The 24,562-nt window shown below is 49.1% G+C and overlaps 1 protein-coding gene across 1 annotated transcript; it reads right to left on the bottom strand.

Annotated features, from left to right (window-relative positions):
* Positions 1–1,343: 1,343 nt before the first annotated feature.
* Positions 1,344–18,975, bottom strand: FOSL2 (FOS like 2, AP-1 transcription factor subunit). Its single transcript, XM_053972895.1, has 5 exons — positions 18,933–18,975; positions 18,318–18,577; positions 12,137–12,391; positions 8,478–8,585; positions 1,344–6,999 (listed from the first exon to the last, which is right to left on the bottom strand). Exons 2-5 carry the CDS (start codon positions 18,414–18,416, stop codon positions 6,490–6,492), a joined length of 972 nt encoding a protein of 323 aa, XP_053828870.1. The 5' UTR covers positions 18,417–18,577; positions 18,933–18,975; the 3' UTR covers positions 1,344–6,489.
* Between the last annotated feature and the right edge of the window lie 5,587 nt (positions 18,976–24,562).

Raw genomic sequence — 24,562 nt, 5'->3', positions numbered from 1 at the left:
GGAGGCCTGGCCTCGCAAGCAGCATTTGCAGTTAAGCAACATTAAGCCTTTCTGAAGGGCACTGTCAGCAAACAGGAGCTTAGGGAGCAAGAGTATATCCTCCTGTTAGTCTTTTTTTGGGAGGGGGCGGAGGAGGTACGTGCTGCCAAAGGAGCTGGTCTGACAGAATCAAGGCTGGAGGCCTCTGTGCAGCAGTGTAATGGGAAAGCCCTTGGAGAGGCAGGAAATCCTGGAAGCACTCCTGCTGGAGAAGGCTTGTATGCAGTAGGAGATCAAATGGGGACTCCCCCATGCCGAGGACCAATGGAGGTAGATATTAAGAGATGATGCTCCTTTGGCATATTTGCTTGTAGTTGCCACGCCTCCCAGAATACCTGCTTTTTCCTTTAGCCATACCAGGACAAGTGCATTCAGAAAAAGCTTCCCATAGGCTCTCCCTTACCCCTCTGTCATCCTTGACCCTGCAGAGAATCCTAAGGCTGGGTCCTGTTCTAAAGCTCAAACCCTCCTACGCTGATTTCATGTCAACTTTCCTACAGCATGGATTCCTGAGAGCTGAGCTTATTTCACACAGGCATGTGCATGTATTCCCTCTTCTGGTGACTGATACCTCCAGCATTCCCTATAACTTCACAAATAGTTTCCATACACCTCATAACTTGATCCAACATCTCTCATCTCCTTCCCCATAGGATTGTGAGAACATAGGGGTTAAAAAAAAAAAAGAAGTGAAGAAGAGGGTAAAAAACCCCAAGGGACAGGGACCAGCAGGAAACCAGAGCAGACATTACTCCTAAGGAAGTCTATGAGTAAGGAGAACCTTGGTCTGGTGCCAGCTTGGCAGGCCATGATTCACCTATCTCCTCCCTACTGATGTTTCATTTTGAACTTGAATATGACATCCTCCACTCACTCCTAACCTGATGTATTTGAGTTCCTTCCACTCCAGAGGCTAAAGCTTTCCCCAGGCATGCAAGGGAATTCCATCTTAATCTCCTCCTTGCTGCCAGTGAAGCAACCATGCTCCCCACCCCAAGTTTTCAGAGCAGAAGCTTTGACTCCTTCTGGTTGAGGAGATTTAAAACAAACAAACAACAAAAAAAGTCAGTACACATTTTTTACTTCTATCCCATTCCTTTTTGAAGCTAAGATGAAAGGATTAGTGCTTTATTTGCCTTTTAGCCCAGGTGGGCTGCTCTGCTAGCCTCTGCCCCATCTACCATTGTTGCAGGTAACGGCTGTCGGGATTGCAGCTGCTCTTGTGAAAGAAGGCTTGAAACGTGCTGCAACCAGGCACCTGGCAATGCTGAACCCATTTGTTCACAGTGAAGGAACATGCAAGCTTTTAATTGTTCATGGCAAAGGGAGCTTTTTAATGACTTCAATTAACAGAGAGAACTCCAGTTAGTTCTTGCTATACAAAAGTGTCCACAATGTCATTGAAACGAGATTTACAAGTGTCATAACTCTCAGCAGCATAGTCAACAATACAGCCAATCATTACAACTGAGCACCAAAAGAGAAGGGGGGAATATCAAACCACTGAGAAATTGGATGAAAAGAAAGGAGTATGGGGGAAGAAGGTGCAGAGGAAAAAAGAAAAGTCATTTTTTCTTTTCAGTCTAGATTGATTTTATTCTACAAAATGCTACTCAGAATCGTAAAAGCAAAACCATTTTAATACGTTCTTTCTTTTGTAGCAGCAAGCTTTCTCTAACAAGCTTTTTGTTTTAGTGCAAATACTGTAGGCCTGTAATTCAGTAAAATAACAAGAACAGAAAAGAGACAACACCAGAGAGAATGCCTCAGCGCTGAAATTCCCCAGGACTGCAAGAACGACATCAAGACCACTACTAGCAAAGAAAGGTCCCACTTCAGCAGTCATCTTTAAGAACTTCTGTGGCAGAAACTATTTCACTGCAGACAGACAGTAAAAAAGAAAACCCATCATCTAAAACTTTTAAGGAAAAAAAAAGATAATGGTGCCCCCAAACCTTCAACAATCCTCATGGTCACCTATTAGTCACTGAGACTTCATTTCACTACTGACACCTGCTTCATAGCAGCAAAATGCTACTGATGCTTTCAATTTGTCCCACGTGAGTGGAATCAGAACCAGGCCCCTTCTGTATCTGAGGATCTTAAAGCAGACTTTAGTGACACTAGTTACTTATCTCTCTAATAAAGATGCACTATCCCTTACTGATGTTACTTTGAACTACACAGTATATCAAGATATATACAACAGTTTATCCTCTCACTGAGCAAAAACAATTGGATATCTATTTCCTACACATTTTAATATGGTTTTAACATCAAGTAACCACAAACAAGAAAGTGGAATAACCCTTTAATCATACAGGATAGGAGGGGAACAATTAAGTAAAACAGAATTGGATTTTATTATTATCTTGTATTCTGAGATTTGTCCTGAACTCCACCTACTTACTGTTCACAAATGATAATGCATCTTTAAAAACTTAGCTCTTTTTACATTTTATACAGACAACAACAAAACTCAGATTCTTTTATTTAAGGAATCAAAAAAATTATTAGCCTAAAAAAAAAGAAGATTGTAGTATTTTTAATGCTTTCTTTATTATATCCAAGTCTTGAACAGAAAAAAAAAAAAAAAAAAAGATGTAAACATGATAAATAAATAAGAAATAAATGTATAATGTTCCCCCCACCTCTTAAAATGTTTGACTTGGCCTTCCTAATGAAAATGAAATTGTGTCATGATAATAAGATTTCTTACATTTCAGAAGTCTGTTTTAAAATGAAAAAAAGCAACAACCAAACACCAGGAATGTGATTTGGGTGGATGTTAAATTAATGGCGGGCAGATCTGCTGGAGCAGGCACAAGACGGCTGTCTGCCAATAAATAATAAGAGACCAGGGAGAAGGGAGGTGTCTTAGGTTTGTTTTCATTTTGTTTTTTTCTTTTCATTTAGGGTGAAGGCCAGGTGGATCCTACATACAGTAAGCAGCAAAATTAAAGGTTCAGATGAACTAAATAGATCATTTAAATAATAATTATAAAAACACAACAGAGAGCTACTGTCCCCAGCATGTTGGTCCCAAATCCCATCACACCACAAGTGGATTGAGACTTACCCAGTCTCCACACCTACAAGAAAGGAATATATGAAGGCAATGCCACAACTGGGAAAGGAGAAGGAGGAATGAGGGCAAAACTGGAATGGCAAACATCACCTAGAAGCTCAATGTTTCCTTCAATGCAGCTGCTACTACTCCTCCCAGTTTGGCATTGATTAATTTCGGATGTTAGGAGAGGCTTTGTTGGGCCAGTCACCAGGGGGCTGATCCAATACCAGCTGAAATTCCCTGGGCCTTTTTCTCTTGACTTCAACAACTCTGTCAGCACTAGTTACAACAGCTCCCACATCCCCACTGCATGCAGAACATGGAGACACTACATTTAGGAACCAGCAAGGAAGGTACTCATGGAAAATAACAGTTTGGGCATGGGAAGGACAATCAGTTCCCAAACAGCACACCAGAAAACATTAAAAGAATAATGTAGGACCAGACCAAAATGGGAATGAAGTTGTACCTGCCTGCCAGAAACTAAACAAAAGTAAGGCTGATCCACAAAACACAAAAGGCTGGAGACCAGCAATCCCAACACAGACATTCTTTGAGAGACTTGAGGGAGAAAACAGACAGGCACAAGGTATCTGGGGCTTTTCCCAAACAGTAGAAAATAATCCTCTTTTTTTGAGGAGTTTCACATGGCTCCCATCAGTATCACAGGTCAGGAAAAGGAAGCATCTTGTTCTGTCTCTGAGCAGGTTAATGACCAGGCAGGAAGGAGGGCAGTGGAGAAGGACCAGCTGCAGCTCCTTTTGGCAATGATTCAGTGACCAGAAGCAAAGATAGGTTTTTGTTGTTCCACCAGTTAGATCTGAAGAGCCACCTGACTTCCTGAAACCCCTACAAGGGGTGGATGTTCCTGATCTCACAGGAGAGAGCAATCCTGGTCAGCCAGCCACAAAAGTAGCTGCATCATTTTAAAACTCACACACCACTTGTCAGTGTTTTTCTCCTCAAAAATGTGTGGAAATGACATGCAGAGGTGCTTTATTTAACAGTTTTAGATTCTTAGTAGCCGGAGTGGTCCAAACAAGCATTTGGCAAAATGGAAACAGAGAAGCTGTAGTTTTACCTAAAGTGGTATCATCTATGTAAAACCCTAGGAAAAGTGGACCCTTTGTACTAACTATGGCAAATTTAAGATCTACTTTATTAGAAAGGAAGTTTTGATGTACATGTAAGGACAATACAACTCTTTTACTAATTTTACTTACTGTGTGAGCTCCATTTGAAACCTCTAGCACCAATATCAAAATGGAAGTGTTTAAGCAATATAGAAAAAGCCTGAATCCAATCAGCTTTATGAAGCAAAAGGAACTCTCATATATTTCTGTCAGGTTTGGTAAATACTTGGGTTAAAAATAATAGTTATAATAAAAAAGCCAAAGTCCACCTTTAGAGCCAGAATAGTGTTCCATTGAAAGGATTCAAGGAATGGGCAGTGGCCAGAGTTTGAGGGAAGCTAGCCCTGCTGAGTAAAGTTCCAGTTCTACAAGACTGAAACCTATTAATTCCCAGTGGAGTTGGTGGGGACTGCAGCAGTTTTGCATCTCATATGACTAGCCCTATAATTGTATGTTGCATTTCCCCAGGTCCAGCCCGAACAAGAAATGCCCCAGTTTCAGTTGATTTAAAAAACAAAAATTATATATATATATATATATATATATATATGTGTGTGTGTGTGTATGTGTATGTGTAAAAGAATCTCACACCAAAATATATAGCTGCCACCACAGCTTCAACAGGCAGGACCAAAGAGCTATCTCCTAAGTGGTTTAGCTGGCAAGCTGGGCAATCCTAGTGTGCACAGGGTCATGGTTTGCCAGTGCTTTGACGTCAACAGGAACTGAGCTTGGCTCCAAGTGGAAATACATTACTGTTTTCAGTAGTGAACATAAGCACTGGAGAGCTTGTGCCCTCTGTGAGCACTTAGTAGTAGCAGTCAAGCCCACAGGCTAGAGAAGGACCCAAGACTAGGGAAAGAGCCCTTTAGTTTGATTGTCTTCAGGCCAATCAACCACAACAAAACAAGATCAATTGTAATGCGAAGAAAACCAGAGGCCAAAGACCAAGGTGCAAATAATGCTAATAGATTTTCCTCAGCTGTCAATTTGTCATTTGCCAGAGCTTGTCAGAAGCTCTCTTTTAGTTCAAACAGGTCAACACTTCATCCATGTCATTCCTGCCTGGTCAGGAGCTGGGGCCTTGTGGCCTGTGCTGTACTGGTGGATATGTGCTGCTTTGTTTCCCAACAACAAAAAAAGAAATCAGCAAGGGTACAGCCAGCTAATTTCACCATCTCAGCTGCTGCCAGTCTCCATCCTAGATTTATAGGCATGTGGTGCCACCTCTTTTTTTTTGTACCATGTTTTGCAAATATGGCCAAGGGGAGGGGAAGATTTACTAACAGGAAGAGATCAGCCTCTGAGTCAGGACCCCTGATGGGAAGGAAGATGTACTACTCCCTAGACAGCAGGCAGCCCAGGAAAAGTAAACAACAAGCAGCAGACTTGATATCGAGCAAACTAGGGTAAAATCCTGCCAGTGACTGGTAAGTGCCAGCCCAGCAGCTTTTCTGATGCTACTTTGGCCCTGAGATGCTAACTTGGTTTTTAGAGGAGCCCAAGGGGATAAATATATCCACATTTTTAAAAAGAAAGTCTTCCACGTGAGACTTCTACTGTATCTATGCCTCAGGCTAAAGACTACAAGCTCTGCCCTTGCTGCTGAGCTCTTGGGCTCCTCTTGGTCCCCCTATCTCCTGGTCCTCCCAGCTGTCATCCTCCTATCTGGGCAACCCTATGTGCTTCCCACAGCTATTCCCAAGAAGAAAGTTCCTAATTAGACTTTAGAGTTCAGAGCAACTGAGTGAAATGTAATGGGATCGACAACATTGGAAATTATATGCAAAGAGAGAGAGAGAGAGAGAGAGAGAGCAAGCACGCAAGAGAGAAGTTGTAAGATCAACTAACCAGAATGATTTAAGCACAGAGCACAACCGATCAAGTCAATCCACAAAGGAAAGGGACGACTAGCAACTGTCTGCAGCTCGCCTTCAGTCCTGGCCAGGAGCGCTCCCCAAGTCCACTACGGTCACAAAGACGTTTCCACAGGCAGTCCCTACAGAGCGGACATCACCCTCTCCAAACAACCCTGGCGTGTCAGTCCCACCCTTGCCGTTTCCTGCCTCCAGGGAGCTGGCGTTGGTCCTCACTCTCCTTCCTGGAGCTGTAGCACTTCCCCATCCTTGTTCTTGCTGCCCTTGTGCTTGAACGATCCCGTGCCTGTCTCTAATCCCACGGAGGGGGCTCCCCCCATGGTGCTGTGGGGGATGTAACACACTGGCAAAATGGGGGGCTGCAGGGGGATTACAATGCCAGCAAGGTGGGAGAGTTCAAGGAATCTGAGGACTGGTCCCCACTGCTGCTGCTCCTCCGGTGAGCTTTGGAGCAGGACTCAGAAGGGGAGAGAGGAGACTCCTGATCCAACACGTTAGGGTAGGTGAACACCAAGTTGGAAGAGCCAGGAGTGATGGCTGGTGTTGAGGTCACCACAATGGGAGTGTTGAGTGCCTCCTCCCCATAAAAACCTCCAGCAATGCTGATGGGCTTAATGACAGACCTCTGGGCTTTGTCAAGGACCAAAGAGGAAGATGGGATCTCTTCCTCCACAGGCTCCTGTTTCACCACCACTGCTCCACTTGCTCCAGTCCGAATGCTCTGGAGGCTGCTAGATGGTGGGCTCCGACGTTCCTCAGGGCTGATTTTGCACACAGGGCTGTGAGCCACCAGCATAAACTCCAACTTCTCCTTCTCCTTCTGGAGCTCAGCAATCTCCTTTTGCAGCACTGACTTCTCCTCCTCCAGTTCTTCAGTTTCCTGCAGACAAAAGGGGAATAAATAAAATAGCAGAGGCTCTGGAACTACTCACCTGGAATAGGGCCACCAAGTCCACATCCCATCTGGCACAGGCAGATACACCCCAGACTCTTCATGAGCCAAGCAGACACCAGGTCATTGCCAGTCAAACATCTTGTGTTTCACGCTTCTATTTGTAGGCTATTCCCAAACATCACCAATCTAAGGGTTATAAAGAATCTCATGAACTTGCCTTAATTCTCTGATGGCTAGTTTTTGCCACTCTGTCTTGGCCTGTGACTTCAGTCTTCTCCCTTGCTCTCTGCCTGACAGACACTTTAGCAGAGGACCCAGATCTCCTCTTACTGTTTTTTTATGTTAGGCAATAATCTTTTCACTTAGACAGAGGTAGTGTATAGCAGTCTCTAAACTGTTTCCATTTTATTTCTGTAGTGCATATTCCAGATTAGGTCTGACACTGGTCTAACTCTTGCCCAAAGGACTAACAGTGGATCACCCCTTGATGCATCCTACGATGAATGCGTTTACCTTTCCCATGGTCACATCACGCAGACGGATCACAGTCAGTCTGGGAGCATTTAGTGCCTTCCCATGTGAGGAGCTTGTAACTTCACAAAATTCACACTCAGCCCTTCAGGATATGGACTTCCCACTTTGCACACTCCTCTCACTTCTATCACTTTAGTCATGACATTTCTATAGGATGTCCTGCCTCCCCTACACTGAGAACTCCTCCTAATTTGAGGCAGCAGCACATTTCACAGCTGTGCTTTCACTGCTGCTGTGCTTGTTAACAAGATCATTGGATAAAACCAGGCTGGGTCTTGACCAGGAGCACTGGAACTTCAGCTTATTTCACACAACCCAATCTTGTCTTCTCTTCAACCAGTGCCTTACCTACCCCTTGGTTCTTATTCTCAGCTCTACCTTCTCCAGCTTTACTAATTATTACTTGTACAGCACACATCTCTGTGGTGCACACATCTCTGTGGTGCTTCCTTTTTGAAGGAAGTTAGTTACTACCCCACCTCCAAAGGAGGAGTAAGCCTAAAGGGTATAGCTCTGATAGGTACACATAGCATCTGCCTTGTTTTCTATGGCTTTCAGATGATCCTACCTCTTCAGTGTTTTTGCCCTTAAAACCTGCCTTTGAGGCAGACAGTGTCTTTATTTCCACTTATGAAAGGTGACCAGAGTAAGGGAGACTTGTGCTAGTTGAGAGGCGAGAAGGGAAGAGAGCTCCTAGGACATTTTGGGCACTCAGCAAAGAGAATGTTAGGGTCCTAAGCTCGAGGTCCAAGTCCCCCTCATCAGCTCCTGTTGATGTAAGAGCAGTACCCTTGGGCAGCCTTGGATGAGGAAGGCAGACTGTGTTTGAAGCATCTTCCTCGAACGTGCTGGTGGAGGAAGAGCAATGCCCTTGAAGCCGGTTGAAAGGGTGGGCGACAAGGAAGGAGAAATGTATGCAGGGCACGTACCGCCTGGAGTTTCTCTGTTAGCTCTCGACGCCTGTTACGACACTTAGCAGCTGCCAGCTTGTTCCTCTCTCTCCGGATCCTTCGCTTCTCTTCTTCCTCAGGCGACAGCTGTGGGCAAGTGCCAAGAAAATCCAATCAGATCTGAGCAAGGCATTCCTTTAAGTTTGTGAGGATTTAACCACAATGCAAAGGAAAAAAGCCTGATCCAGCAGGATGCTGAGCACTCCCCCTCATCACTGATGCCAGCAGAAGATGAAAGCACACAGTATCTCTGCCTGCACCAGGTCTTAGTAGAAGGGAGAGGAGAAGGAACAGGGCACAAGGAGAAGATTGTGTAAGAGGACAGTGAATCTGCACCAAGGCCAAACAGATAAAAGATGCTCTGATTGTTTCACAACTTGGGTGGTACGTTAAGCAAAACCAGAGCACAATGTTGTAAGCGCCTCTTTCTTGAAAGAAAATATCTGCTGCTTCCCACACAAAAATAGTTGTTCTCTTGAAGGTCAGGATGGTGTATAGGGGGAAACAGGGAAATCAGCAGAGCTCCCATCAAGTCCGTGAAGCAACAATGATTTATACCACCCAAAAATCTGACCTCAGATTTTTGAGCACTCAGCGAGATAACACACTGCTTCTTGCATCAGCAGGCAAGGCTCCAGTGATAGCAAGGGCTTCCTGAGGCCAGCTGACATCCTCACTGATGTAAATCAGGACCAATTCCATAGAAACCCATCCAGCTACACTCTTGCGAAACCAGAGGAAGTGAGCAGGAGCTTGCAAGACCTGGTCAAAGCTATGCCTAGCTTTTGGGGTTTGAGACAAGGTTTTACAACCCCAGCAGCAGGAGATAGGTTTGTGCCATGGCCAAAGCCAAGGAGCCAGTACAGCAGGGCAGAGAGGCCTCCACTGCGGCACCCAGCGTGCGGGAGCCGTGCAGACAGCCCAGGGAGGGGATCCAGTGGGAGCCGTGCAGGCAGAGCAGCACGGGGGATCCAGGGCACATGCTCAGCCCTTCACTCCAGCCTTGTGCCCTACATTTCAGCCTCACCCAGCCCGTGTGTGCTGCAGGGACTCTGGCCTGGTGACTGTAAACAAAAGCAAAACCCTGACACCTGGCAAAGCACATGTCAGATCTCACAGAGTGCCAGCACAGAATGGTAAGAAACACGTCTTCGAGAAGCTTCAGTTTTAATATCTGCATGGTCTGTCAATGTCACAAATGAGACTTTCACAGTTTTACTATCTTTTCTTTTTAGTGCTAGTTTTACTCCAACCTCAGCTTAGTTTGTTTTGGCTTGCTCTATCTCCTTAATTTTGATGTTTGCAGTTTCAGTAAGTTTACTTCAGCCTCTGGGCATTCAGCTCACTCATTTCTGCTTTTTTCAGGATCTGATCTGTGCCTGTGATTTCACCTGCATGTAACACGAGCCCCTAGATGCTCACTGAGCAACACAAGCAATTCTAGAACTGCAGGACACAGAATTTAGGCCCAAAAGCTTTTTCCATCAGCAGCTCACAATGTCCATCCTAGGGTGGGGGTGTACCTCCAATTCTGCTGGGAAGCACATTTCCCCCAGTAAGTAGCCCCTGCAGTCACTGCTCTCCCTGCTACAGCTCTGCCCACTCACTTCCCACCCCACAGGAGCGCAGGGTAAAAATGTATTTGCACCCAAGTATCTACAGTATGGCAAAGCACTGAGCCTGCACACAGAATCTATGCTGACTTGGAGCCCCTGTGTAGAGTTTTCAAGAGCCTTTTCATGCTTTGGAAGCACACATCTCATTGAAATATGTTTGGAGTAAAATTTCTGCTCCAAAGACCTTCAGTAATATTTAAAAATTATCTGTTTCAAAGACTGCTTTGTAAAAATTGCACAGGCAGGGCAGAAGCCCCCAATCTGGATGTTCTTAACATTTTACCAGGTCTAAAAAGGAATATTCCATCACTGGTTGCTGGATTTGTTTGAAAGTGGTTGGATTTGGCACTCTTTGTGCCCCTGCTGTATGCGTTATTCGTAGCTTGTCCAAGCCCAATACGTGCATTCACTGTCAGGAACGTTCATCAAAACAGGCTCTTTTCATAAAGCCTTACACAAGGTTTTCCAAAAAGGCACTCCGATGTGGTGTTCAAAGCCTGGAAACCTGAGCCAAAGGGCCACAGTGGAGAGCCCGGGTACTGCCTTAGCACGTGTCTTAATCAAAAGGACTTGGCTTTGAATGACCCACAATGAATGGCTTGCAAACAAGCCACAGGCCAGGAATTGCTTGGCAGGCATCCTTCAGCAAATAACTTTGAACAACAAATAAAGCAGAGAATATGGTGATCTCTTCACGGCCAATTTGTGAACACAGAGGCAGCATTTGTCAAACAAATTAGTTGTTGCTAATTATTCCTCCAGCTCTGTGAGACTTTCTTTGCCTTTGGACAACAGCCCTGCATGCAGGGAACAGGGAAGTAGCTCCAGCTGGTGGAAAAGGCTGGCACATACTCGAACCACCACGGCTACTCCATCCTTCCTCCCAAAAATGGGTCCTCACTGCAGCCATACCAGCTCCCCACGCAGAGGTACTGCTAAGCTCTGTCTTCAACCTCTTGGGCCTAAACCAGACAGCAACTCCACATAAAATAATTGGACTGTGAATCAAAACAGATGACGCAGAAGTAAAAGTAGGGCTGGTGAGTCTTATTAGAAACAGACCTCACGCAACAGCATGCACTCGTGTCTGGAGGGTGCGCAGTGTGTCTCACTGCACTGCTCTGCAGCGACCCACACAAATGCTGCTTGGGAACAACTTGGGGAGATCAAGTTTAGTCAGATCTATTTTTTTTTTTGAAAAGAGAAATCAGCCTAGCACTGTGAATAGCTGTTCACCAGACAGCCCTGGAGAAAGCTGATTCTTACTAAGAGGGGAACAACAGTTCAGAAGATAAGACGCCTGCACCTAGTCCACCAGATCCAGGGTCCCAGCTTGATAATCCCATTAGGAGGTTGAGCACAGGGCAAACCTCTAGGGTGGGAGCAGAAAAATCTCTTACGGGATCCCCAACAAACTGCTGCAAAAAGATCAAGGAATTACAGGTTTATAGTGGGAAGGTGGATTTAGACCCCAGTCCTCCAGAAGGCTTTTCATACTAGAGTGAAGGTGCTCTAGAGAAGCTGTTCCACCCTGCATGCTACTGGCTGGTACTAGGGGTATCACAAATGGAGACTGGCACAGTGCTAGTAACTACAGAGCTGACAGAAAACACTAGCTGATGTAATTTGGTGTCAGATTTGTAAAGGGCATACATGAAAGCCACTCTGCTTTCTTGGAGGTTTCTTTCTGCCTGGAGTGGCAGAGACACTCAAACTGAAACCCAGGGCTCAACTTCAGAGTTTCACCTGCTTTTGAAACCAAGCCGCAATGCGGGCTGGTGGTGCAAAGTGTTGGATGAAGACTGGGTAAATCTCACCATATGATGAGGAGGCAGCAATAAAAGTCATCCTTCAGCTTACACGCCCTACGCCACCCTAAGAAGCCCCAGCATGTGAACAGCACCAGGGGTGGACCTCAGTGTTCCCCCTGTGGTGCTGGGAGATCTCATGAGGGGGTGGGGGGGAAAATCCCTGTGTGTCTGTTTTCAAGGCACTCCCAGCTGCTCTCCCCACTGCAGTTACCTGCTCATCTCTCCGTCTCCGTCCCACTGTGGTCCCGATGGTTTTGATGACACCAGGACGCTGGAGAGCTGTGTGTCCGGCCACTGAGGACAGCGGGGGCAGCGGGTGGCTGTAGGGGTGCGAACGGGAGTAAGGGCTTGACATGGAGGTGATGACGGTGGGCTGGACCATCCACTGCAGGTCTTGGCTGGTTGTGATGGCGTTGATCGTAGGGATAAAAGCACTGCCTGATCCTGGCATATCTACTCGAAATTTCTAGGAGGAAACACAGAGGAGAAGAGGGACAGAGAGCAGAGAAGAAACTGTCAATGAGAGCAGAACATAAGTGGTTACTCCAAAACCAGCTAGGCCCTCAGGAGCGGCACCAGTGAGGATCAAAGCGGCACCTAAAGCAAGAACACCAGTAGCTGGTGCCTCTGCAGCATCCTAAGCTGCCCCTGCCTGCCACAGCCCCTGAGGAAGGCACTGGGCTCAGGCACTTCCCCTCCAGAGCAGCCCTGCCCTCTCCCCACCCCTTTCCTCTTCCCCCACACAGCTCCCCAACATACCCTAACCCAGCCTCCCCTCCCAGGCACCATCCCCACTGCTGCCACCTCCTGCCAGTGCCCACCACTCCTTCCGGCATGGAGCAAAAGGGGAATTAAGGAGTTTCTAGAGAAACACTTCTCTTCAAGCCCAAAGAAAAGGAAGAGAACCTTCAGTTCTGAAATGCCATTACCAAGCAGAGCAAAGCCTCCTTTCACCAAAGGATTGCCCTGAAATTTGGGCTTGGTCCACGTAGGGCTTGGTATGGCAAGAACAGCAGCCTGCTTCTCCTTCAGTAGCTCTGTGCTCACTGAGAAACCCAACCCTGAGATGGTTACGTGCGAGGATATGTATTTTAATAGCAGCCTATAAAAGTAGGTCTTAGGATTCAGATCGGACAAGTTCCCTGCAGCTCTCTGCACTGTCTAGACAAAACAAGTCAGCAGTAAAACCAAGGCAGCAGGTAATGATCGCCTCCAAAATACATGTACACCTTCTTTCAGACAGAGGTAAATCCATCTGGATAATACGCTGGCACTAAATTGCAAGGAAAACAATCGCTTGTCCCCGGAGGGGGAAGCAGGAGAGAAAGAATGTTTTTGTCTATGCTGAGCTCCTTCAGGAGGCTTTCAATGGTTAGACTGGAATTAGCTCACAGACAGGCCTTGCTCCAGCAATCACTGAGCAAGGGACAGGGCTTGTAGGACCCACAGCTGTCAGCACCACTAGTTTGTAAGCCCCGAAATGACTCCATGAAAAATGCACATTCTTGGGTCAACAACCTAGCTTCCCAGAGAAGCAAGAGCCCTTGCATCAGCCTGACCTCAGCTCAGGTAAGCGTCCCAGATAAGGGACACCAACACAGATTTCCTTTTCAGGGTGTGCCTAGTCAAGCACCTTAAGAGCTTTGTTAAACCAAGGCTACTGCAAATAGTATTTCACATGCTGATAGCTACAGCACTTCAGGCCAGCATTATCGAGCTGCCAACACCTGAAGACCAGGAGAGCCAGTCTGAATACTGACAGCTGCTGACTTACACCTCTGAACAGCTCAAAATGTAGCAAGAAAGCATGAGAGAAGGAAGGAGTGAGTCAAGTTAAGCAGGCGGGGAAATTACACAGAGAGGATGACACTGGTACTAAGACCTTAGCAAAACCCCCAACAGCACCTCAGAGATTCACTTGGAGCTTGAGTCCAACACAGCCTCATCTCATCCCACATTTCAGAGTCCATGTCGCCTCCCCCAATTAGTTAAAGCGGCTCCGAGCCACAAACTGTCAACACTGCATCAGAATTTATGGGTGCAAATCCCCTCCTTTGCTCTGCTTGGTGTAGGCTGTGACCACATGGCACAGAAGAGGATGCGTTGGTGCCTCCATAAGCAGAACACAAGAGGACCTTAACCTCACAGAGGGGAGGAAGTATGAGACCAGTTGAACCACAAGCTCAACTCAAGGGATGTGAGCCCTACTTCCAGATCCGCAAGTGACTTCTACTACGACCATTACCTATCTGTGCCACCCTCCCTTTCATATCCAAAAAAAAAGAGAAGAAATGTCCTGTCTTCCTTGCAGGGACACTAGAAAGCTATGACTACAAAACATCCAGAGAGCTTCTGGTGCTTTGCCATGGAGACACCACTGGCATTCCAGAGCTAACCTTTGCCTCCAACACCCAACAACACACTAAAAATTCCCAATAGAGGTTGTGAGAGTCAGATCCAGCACCAAATCAACCACATACAATCATCTGACACAAAAATCAGGCTCCAAATATTGACTAAGCAAGTACTCAATTTCCAACCACGCCTGTATTCAACCTAAGACCCTTCTGTAACACTAGTAGAGGTCTCTTGGACAGCAAAGGGGAGCTGCTCAGTTCAGCCACATCCCTCTGCAGCTCCACAATGCTTGCTTGCAGACCTGGGGGGAAGAGACCAGTTCCTCTCTGTGCCATGCCCCATCTCTGTCACCAGCTTCCCTTCTAATAACTCAAAATATCTTAGAAATAATAAAAAAAAAAATCCCCCAAACCTGTATTCTGTACTTTCCAAAGGCAGTATTTTTCCTGATAACTAATTAAGTGACACACTGCTGTGGCAGGTGGAGTCTTCAGACACAGTGTGCTCAGTCTAACAAGCATTGCTTCCTGACTGATCAGGCTTTCCACACACACCTTGCTTTCCCTGCTAGGACACTGCACTGGATCAGCTCTGCCATGCCAAAATGCTGCTGGGCCCCACATTCTGCCCAGTGGCCATCAACTCCGACCACTGGGATGCTGCTGGTTGCAGTGGCATGCCCTGAATTCCCTGTCACCTCCCCGGCACAGCCCCTTTGAGCACCAGCCTCCTCACACAGAAGTGCCAGAACTTCCCCAAACAGCAGCCCCATCTTTGCTCTCCTCATCCCTCCTCCTCTCAGAGAGCTTCAATGCCCCTGCCAGCCTGACAGCACTGCCTGCCCTCACCCTCTTCTCTTTCCAGACCCCATCCTGCCTTCTCTCCCAGGACATGCACAGCTCTCCTCTCCTGACCCATGAGAGGCTCCTGGAAGCAGCTCTCTGCCAGGTCTCAGTTCTTCCTCTCTACAAGGAATTCAGTACACTACAGAAAGATGAGGCGATAGGCAGATTGCAGGGCTACACGCGCAGCACGCGCTCAGCCACAAACCCACCGCTCTCCTCCTGACCCAAGCAAACACAGATGAAGGTATCATTAAAAAACCCCAACAACTAAACAGCAAACAGAAAGAGTCCTGTTATTAAGTGTGCCAAGAACTGAGGTCAGTCTCTGCTCTGCCTTAAAAATATGGGGTTGGATGAGAGCCTTCTCAGATGCACAGTCAGGGGAGGCTCCAGTGAGTCCTGCCACAAGCAGGGACAGACTACGTTAGCAGCTCACAACTTAGCAGCACAGACAGCACGGGGACATTTCAAGCTTTGGCTTTGTGTTTCCTTTCTCCACCTTAAAATTTCTATAGAGCACCCCGATATGTTCTTTGGTCCACTCTGGACCTTCACTGACATCTGTAACTAAGTGCTGAGCAGCACTAGAAACCAGTCAAGAAATGGGTATCATGGCTGGGAAAAGAAAAATCAAACCCAACAACAAAGCAACGAAAAATCCTAGAGCATCTTCAACATGACTTAGTTATCAAATATAGCATGTATGTGATAGATCTTACAATAAATACAAGACCCTTGATGGCTCTATGTTGAGCATCTTCTCAAAGGAAAACTGGACACAATGCTATAATATCTCAGGGGAAACTTGTCCACTCTGAAAGAGTACACAAACTCTTCCAATTAAAGTCTATGTTTACCACATGGCAAGTCAGTGATTAGGAAAATAGCATGACATGCAACTTAAAAGAAAAATGTTCCAGTGCTGTGCTGTATGGGAAAAAATAATTAAAAACCATCAAAGTTTTGGCTCAGAGACACAGTTTCCATTTAAACATGTGACTGATGCATCTTTTCTTGCTTTTGGGAAAAGAAAAAAAAGAACACAATAAAGAAAAAATTTCAGCAATGCATATTTTCTGTAGTGATAAAACTGCAGATCTCCATAGACCAGAATCAGCAGAACAGCCCAACTGCTAGGGTAAAGGCAACGCTTACATTTGATCCTAATCTACAACATCTGTAAGGATCAAGGGAAAGACAGAGCACAAGGCCTTGAGAAATCTCCCGGATTTTTAAAGAAAACATTTATGTTCTCGCTAAGCCAACGTCCTGCTCAAAGCCCTGTTTCAGATAGTAACCCTAGAAACTGGGCTCTGGTCCCCGTATCAGACAGCACGCACGCCAGCTGCCTGGGGAAGACGTGAAGCCCCAGAAAAAGGGGAAAACCCACTTATTGCTCGGACTGTGACAGCTCAAATGTGAAGCGGTTGACGGAGTTTCTCCACCTCCTGCAGCAAGTGCTTGAATCCAGAGCAGCTGTTAAATCACGGCAGGAAAGGGAGAGTGAGAATTTGCAGTTTGCCGGGCGTTTCCAGCTTCTCAGCCCCCTTTCCCGCTCCCCAACCCTGTCCTAGCGTTTACTGTAAACCAGGGAATAAGCTTTAGCTGAGCTAGAATCCCTGGAAACCCCAGTCCGCAGCCCGCAGAGGGCACCAGCGAGATGCGTTTGGAGCAGGCGGGGAGCGGCAGCGAGTCATTTCTGGTAAAACTTCTTTAATGTGAGGAATGTCACGGGCTGGTACGGCTGGCAGAGTTTAAGACTGGACTTTTTTCCTTTTTTTATTTTTTCTCTTTTAATTATCCTATGACTCCCTGATGCGAAGGCTACACTGCGCTCACACTGCCAGTTCGCTCATACAAGCCACACAAGAAATAATATTGTGAGAAAAAGGGGGGGGGGGGGGGGGGTGAGAAGCCCAAATCTGAAAAGGCAAAAAAGAGTGAGGCTGGGCCAGCTGATGTAAACAAGTTATGAAATAACCCAGGTTTGTATAACTGCCCCGATTGTGTAATGCCTTCCCCAGAAGTGGTAGATTTAGTCGATCTAGGCATATAAGTCATTTCGAGGTATTTTCTTAGGAAAATGAAAGGGAAAAAACCCAAACCACAAGACTGGGCTTTCAAGTCCGTGAATTCACGCCGCTTCCACAGGAAATATTCCCCATTCTCGAAGCGCCGCCCGGTAGTGGGGCTTGAGTGGGGAGCAGGGCCGGGGAGCGCGGGGAACGCTCCGGCGAGCCCCAGGGAACTCCCGCTCGGAAAAAGCCACGGCCGGCCGGAGAGCGGCCGGCGGAACCAAGGAGCGGGCGGCCAGAGGGCTGAGCACAGCGGCACGCCGCCGGCCGCGGGGTGCCAGCGTGGGTCCCGTGGCAAAGAGAGTGTCAGCGCCTCGGAGACAAAGTTTAACGGGGGAGAAGCGGGCAGACAACCGCAGGCGCTGGAAAGACCCAGAGCCTACTTCCAGCCATCCTGCCGTGTCCCACGGCGGCTGCAACAGCTCCGTGAATAACTCGGGCGGCACCTCCCAAAGTCCCAGCGAAGCCGCCCGAAGTGGTGCGGGCGAGCCCCGGGCACCATCCGGGCAGGCGCGATGAACGTGGACAGCGAGAAACTCCCAATGAGAACAAAAGCAGGAAGGAGGAAGAGTTCGGTGCGCCCCTATATTCGCGTTACCGACCTCGCAGAAAAGTCGCCCGTAGTAGCCCTTTGATTGCCGAGCGGATCCCGGCCCGGCGCTGCGGCGGGTGCCCGGGCTACAGGCGAGGGCTCGGCAACGACACCCGGCGACCCCGCTCCACCTGGGGCCGGGCCAGCGGAGACTGCCCGCCGGGCGCTCCCTCACCGCACGTCCCCGCTCGGGGCAGGCCGTGCCTCCCACAACTCCCCCGGCCCGACAGGCGGGGAACTCCGCTCAGCGTCCCTCCGGACGCGTCGCGGCACCCGCTCCGGGGCGGGAGGGAAAACGGCGGCACCCCGCTAAGGGCGGCGGGACGGAGCGGCGGCTGCGGGCAGCCCCGCGCCCCGGCACCGCCTGCGCCCCTGCGGCCGGCGCCTCTCCGCCGGGCGCCCGTGCCTCCACCGCGGAGGAAGCGCCGGCCGCTCCCCGGGCGTGGCGGTGAACTCCCGTCCCGGGAGCGCTCGGAGCAGCCCCCGGAGGGACCGGGGAGAAGGGGCAGCGCCCGGCCCTACCTGCTGTGCTGCGCCGCTCGAGTAGGTCTCGGGGTGTCCCGGGGAGCCGCTGCTGCCTCTGGAGGAGGTGTCGAAGTTCCCGGGGTAGTCCTGGTACATGGTCCGAGGTCGGGCCGGGGGAGCCGCGTCCCCGCCTTCCCACACCGACACCCGCCGCTCCCTCGTCGTCTCCCCGCCCCCTTCTCCCTCCCGACCTCTTCGGCTGTTGCCTTTCGCCTCCCAACGCTCGCCGCGGAGAGGGAAAAAAATAATAAAAACCGCTTTGGAGACGAGGAAGAAAGTGGGGGGAAAAGGTGGAAAAAAAAAAAAAAAGAAAAAAAATTTAAAATAAAGAGACAACAAAAATAAAAATAATAACAATGATGATAAAAGTGGCTCAGCTGGCAGCCGAGCGCCTGCGGGACGGGACGGGACGGCAGGACTCGGCGGCGCGGCGGGAGCAGAGCCGTGCGCGCAAGCGGGCGCTTTGCCGATGTCCTCTCTCCGCGCTGCCCGGCGAAACTCGCCCCGCCGGCGGAGCGGCTCCGGGCCCGGGGGCTGCAGGCGGAGCGGTTCTCCTCCGCCCCCCCAACCTCCTCCTCCTCCTCCTCCTCCACCACCACCACCACCACACACCGGCCGCCCCTTTTCCCGGCGCGGGGTGACTCAGCCGGGTCTTGCGCCCCGCGGCTCGGCGGCGCTGCGAGCGGGAGCTCCGCGCGCCCGCGGTGACTCAGAGCAATGGCATCGCCCCGGCCGCGCTCGCTTATTATCCGCCCGCCGCCGCCGCCGCACCATGTGCACTCGCACACGTCAAACCCGCGGCGCACCGGCCCCACCTTGGCAGCGCGGAGCCTCCCACCTGCCGCCGCGGCGGGGGAGGCGGGCCGGCCGCGGGGGGATGGCGCCCGCCTCCGCCGCGCCCGCCGCGCCGCCCGCCCCGCTGCGCCCGCCCCTCCCGGGCCCGCGGTCCGGGCGGCTCGGGCGGGGCGGGCGCAGCGGCGGGGGCAGCGCGGCGCCCAGTTCCCGGCAGGCCCCGCCTCCCCCCGCCCCGCTTGGTGCCGTCCGCTGTCGCACGTTGCCAAAAATGGTCATTTGCGTCGCACGACGCGAGCGCGGGTTTCCTTGCCGCGGATGACGCGCTGCGAGAGGGATTCCCTGCCCGGCCGCCGGGATTTAAAGGGACAGGCGCACCGCTGGCAGAGGGGAGCGGGGGTGGCTGCGGGAAACAGCGCGGATCTGGCCCCACAGGCCCCACAGGCCTGCCCCGCCGCGGTGTCTCGGGGGGCGTTCGATCCAGCCCTTCTCCCTGCAGGAGGGTGGTTGGCACCAGAGTTGCCCCAGGGCTCGGTCCGTTTTTCAGCGCATCAACAAACCAAGCGTTGGACTTGTCTAGTTTTTATAGCATTGTTAAACTAGTCTTATTTTATTTCTTTTATTTTATTATTTTATATTTCTATTATTTTGTATTTTTCTGGTTATTACTTCTATAATTTTAATTTCTTTTAATTAGTTACATTTTTCTTTTGTTTACTAATATTGTGCACTATTATTTTTTAATTTCTCTTTACTTTTAAAATATTTTTCCTACTTACTTTTCATTTAAGTTTTTATTATTTTCATTCGTATTCAAATTTGGTAACTATTCTTACCTTTCTTCCCCCCCTTATTTTAATTTTTAATTATTTAATTTTTACATTTATTTTTACTTTTTAAGTGAACTCCTCCATCCTCCTAGGATCTGCAGAGCCACTCTAGCTCTCCAAACCAAAGTATGTCACAGGAACATCAGGTGACAGCCCTGGGCTTCCCTGCAGCAGGAACTCGTGGGACAAGGACTGTACCAGCCTGCCGCGGGTGGCTCTGGCATTGCCAGGTCACTGACTAGCACAGGCTGGAAGGTGGCAGAAGCAGATAGAGCAGAGCCATGCACACAGAGAACGCTGGCTCTGCGGTGATCTGCAGCGAATACAGCAGCGATGCTACTTCACAGATTGTTTAAATGCCACTCCTAGACACGAAGTGTCTCATTTCCACCCTCCCTGGAGGATTTGCCCAGCGCTGGGCAAGTCCTTTTTGCTGATAGGGAGGGAGAAGTCATCTAAGTTCAAGCTATAAAATCCCATTGAAGCTGTCTCACGGACAAAGTATTTTCCCACAGGAGCCCATCTGAAAGCAGTGGGCTTTCCTCCACTCACACTGTGCTCCTTGGAAGGCAGAAGCAGCACCCATCTCAACCTTGAAACCTTCAGGGAACTCTGAAATGAAGCACCCCATGGGGCCTAAGTCTTCAGCACTCAGTTATTTTTTAGCACTGACCTAGGAATTTGGGACTAAAATTCCTGCCAATGAAGTTTAGTTTTCAGCACCTTCATTATTCAGGCAATTGAAAGTCTCCCTCCAAATTAGCTGGCCTATTTCAGGCAGCACCTGACTTTGGGGGAGGTGGGGAAAGGGCTGTAAAAATATACCCATGTTTCCAACTCGAACTGCATTAGGAGTGAGGGGTGGGAAGGGGGAGAAGTGCTCTAGCAGGCACAGTGAGGCCGTGATGTGTTTTTCCCCTTGGGTGGCAGGTGATCTGCACATGCTGCTTTCTGCTGGAAAGAGAACTACTTCGAGATGTGAGAGGAATCAGGCTGCAGTTGTCAAGAGATGAAGAGAGAAAGGGTAAAACAAACATCAAAATAAATAAACTTAACAAAAGCTGTGGCTGGGTTTTGGCTGGTCACCACCCTCTGCTCTGCCTCTCCCTCAGGTGAAGGATGCTGCTGGCTCTGAAGCTTCCCAGATGTTAGGAACCACTGCCATCACCTGAACTCATCAATCCTGGCTCTGGTCCTGTTTCACATCAGGCTGTTGGGCTTGTAGAATCCAGTCTGCTGAGCAGCAAGAAATGCAAAAAAGTATTTGGTGTAGGGAAAGAGTGACGGCCAGAAACAGGGAAGCAAGATGGGGGTGCTGGAGCATTAGTGTTGCAGCACTTTGCAAGAGGAAAAGAGAGGTGTTTTTCATCCCTCCTTCTAGAATAGTTTCTATACTTTGTCTTCAGCAGTTCATTAACCCTAAACTATCCTGCCCTCCTCATGTTTCAGCTCATGCTCATTTTGAACTTTGTTTTCAAACCTTATCCCAATATAATTTTGGCACATCTATCCTGTCCTGCCGAATTTGCATGAGACCTAGTCTGAGAACAGCTCGTTTGAAATGACATTCAAGGGCTGTTTTAATATTTGGCTGCAGCTAATGTGGATGCAATTAGTTGACACTTGTAAATCCTCAGGTTAAAAGCCCTGTAAGAAATGCAGGAAGCTGAACGCACACCTGAGGCCAAGCCCTCAGCTCCTGTAGGGTGATGAACCTCTCTGCCACAGCTGGACCGGCACCACCTTGCCCTCCGAAAGCTCCTGACCCACACCCATCATGTGATGCTGAAGCTTTATCGTGTATTTACATTGACTTCACCGGAGTTTCTTCTGCCCTGGGAGCACAAAACCCTGCTGGCTAAGACAGGCTCACATGTACAGAAGGGATTGGTACATCCCATTGGTAAAAAATATTCTGTCCGATTGAGTCTCCTCATTCCCATATCAGCCCCTTTGTAATACTTTTTATTGTTTTGGATTGAAGGAACTCAGACTAGCCTGGCTCTCAGTACCCCAGACACGTGCATTTTTAATACTCATCCAGACCAAGCTGCATTGTGCAATAGGCTCCCTGCTTCCAAAAAACAAGAGATAACATGTACGCCTGCCTAGTCCATTCTTGCCTGAACCAAAGACAAATTAAGACCAGCCCAGGTTCCAGGGCAGGAGAGGATCATTGTAAGGCAAATGAGACCTTGGCTCCTCATGCTTCTCGATTTCGGCAGCAATTAGGAGCCTGAAACCCAGACCTGGGAATGCTTTTCACGGTGTTTTTACGGGAACAGTGGATAAGGACACTTCGCAGCAGCTTAGACTTGGCCCTCGGCAAGCACGTGGCGGAGTCGGGTCGTAAGCACCTCTTCTCCAGCACCCCCAGCAGTGCTGGGCTGCACCAGCCACACCGTGCCACCTGCCTGAAGGCAAGATCATTGATTTTCAATTTAAAATATATGCAGCCATGATTCTCCTTCTCCTTGCTCTTTTTCCAACCCTTAAGACATCTCCTGTGAAGAAGCCTGCAGTAATCACTTCACCTTAAATGTGTATTGCCACCAGTGTCGGAGAGCTAGAGCTCGAACGTGCTGTGGCTGTTTCTGCAGTGGGGCAGGGAAACCTCTAGACCAAGGGTGGCTGCAGGAGACTGAAGCACACTGGTGGGGTGTGGGGAGCTGCAGGACAACCTAAGACAAATCATACTCCTCTTCTCCCCATACAATTCCTCATGTCCTGTTTTAAAATTCACTCTCACCTCCCTGCAAATCGGTGCTTTCTCCGTCACCGTTCATTTTTACACAAGTGACTCTTTTGTTTCCAGAGATCTTTTCCTCGAGCTCTCTGGAGAAGCACATATCCAGGGCTCTCCAGCCCTTCCTGACAATTCTGCTTTCATCTGTGCGTGAAGTCTGCTTTCATATTGTCTCTTTAAGTGCTAAGAGCAAGTGTTTTGATGTTAACTCCTGGGAACGAGCTCTTAAGCTACCACCTCACGCTTAATTACAGTTATTTATTAAGTACTCCAGCATATCCAAGGGAGAACGGAGGTTTTCTCCTTCAAAGGGCTTCTGCATGTGGTTCCTCAAATACTTTTTGTCAAGCACAGAGCTTTTCCTACCCATGTCCTCTTGGACCATGGAGCTCTCTCCCCTGCTGATAACCCCATGGCACGGGGCCATGGGGCCTCCCTCCAGCAGCACAGCGTATCTTTAGGGCAGGGAGGCACTCCCCTCAATTGTTCTCAGGTGACTGCAGCCACACTGTCCCTGTGTTCAAGCACACAGCTGGCTCTGCCCCACATTTCCAGCAGGATGAGTGCTGCCATACTGTCCAGTTCAGGGTAATGACACCAGTGCTGCCACCCTTAACTGCTGCCAGGTGATGTGGTAGGCATCATTTAACTCTTTTCCAGTCCTAGTGCAAATAAAAGCCTAGGACAAAGCCAGATGCTGTGATGCTCTTCCCTTTTCTGAAGCAGGATGGGCACCAGACGCCCCTAGCACTGCTTAGTCAGGCTGGCAGCGTGGCCATGGTGTGGGAGCAGCAGCCAGAGGTCCTGCTGGCTCCCACAGGATCAGCTCTGCAGAGATCCCAGACACCAACAAGGCCAAACTACTTCAAAGCAGAAATGGCTTCAGCCCTCTTAACATGTTCCAGGACAAAGGTCCTACCAACCCAGAGTAGCAGGTGCAAGACATGGATTGGGAACAAGGGCTTATTAGGGGTGACCACAATGCACAGTTTACAGCATTCTGCTGGTGTAGGGAAGCAGAAAACAGCTTCAGGAGATCCCTGCCTAGGGATGAACAATCTTGCTCCTAGCCCCAGAATACATGGGATGTGAGAGATGGGAACAGAGATCCCATGAGTCTAGCTCTAAGACACCTCTTGGCACAGGATGAACAGTCTTATCTTGATATTTGTGTTTGTTTGCCCAGCTCTGAACCTGTTTCAGCAGCGTGAGAGCCTGCCTTGCCCCGCTCCTTCCTCCTGCAGAGACACCACCTCTGGTACCAGAAGCCAAACAGCCCAATGAGGCTCATCCACTCTGCAGCCCAGGGACTTCCCCAAAAGATCCCAGGCAGTGCTGCCAGCACAGACCCAGCAGGAGGTCTTTTATGGGATGGGAGCCCTGCCCCGTGGAGCTTGAACATGAATTTTCCCCCACTGCTCTGTCTGGTAAGAGACTTGAATATTTTCTTCCTGTATTTTGTGAACAGGGCCTCACAATCACATTTTCTTGTGTCAGAGCAGCAGAAAGGACTGAAAAACTACCTTAGGAGTAGAAAATCCCACCCCTGCCAGTGCCCCCATAGCTCAGCTGAACAGATGCTGAGGACTTCTCACCTGAAGTGCCCATGCTCAGGTGCAAACACGACCAGGTCACAGCCATGCTGATGAGGGGCACCAAGCCTGTGCAATTGCAGCCTGGGATGGTGAGATGGGCTCTGGTCAGTATCCATGCTCTGAGAGTTTCCGAGGTTATTCCCTGAAACCTGTGGTGCAGGCCAAGTGGATCACCCAGCTGAGCTTATCAGACAGCTCATTGTTCCTTCCTGAGTGATTCAGCCCCACCAAAGTGCTCCCTGGCAGCGCAGCACCCAAGAGGAGGATGAGGAGGAGAAG

The sequence above is a fragment of the Vidua macroura genome, chromosome 3, assembly GCF_024509145.1.
Source record: "Vidua macroura isolate BioBank_ID:100142 chromosome 3, ASM2450914v1, whole genome shotgun sequence".
Classification (NCBI taxonomy): Eukaryota; Metazoa; Chordata; class Aves; order Passeriformes; family Viduidae; genus Vidua; species Vidua macroura.
Note: the sequence above shows the minus strand (reverse complement) of the source record. Positions and strands in the feature narration are given on the sequence as shown.

Bases quoted from the DNA above. Each gene is read 5' to 3' on its own strand.
- FOSL2 (XM_053972895.1), bottom strand. From the start codon at position 18,416: ATGTACCAGGACTACCCCGGGAACTTCGACACCTCCTCCAGAGGCAGC. The intron at 8,586-12,136 runs GTAACTGCAGTG...ACTTGCCCACAG, and splicing joins GGAGACGGAGAGATGAGCAG to CTGTCGCCTGAGGAAGAAGA. The intron at 7,000-8,477 runs GTACGTGCCCTG...TTTTGTCTGCAG, and splicing joins TAACAGAGAAACTCCAGGCG to GAAACTGAAGAACTGGAGGA.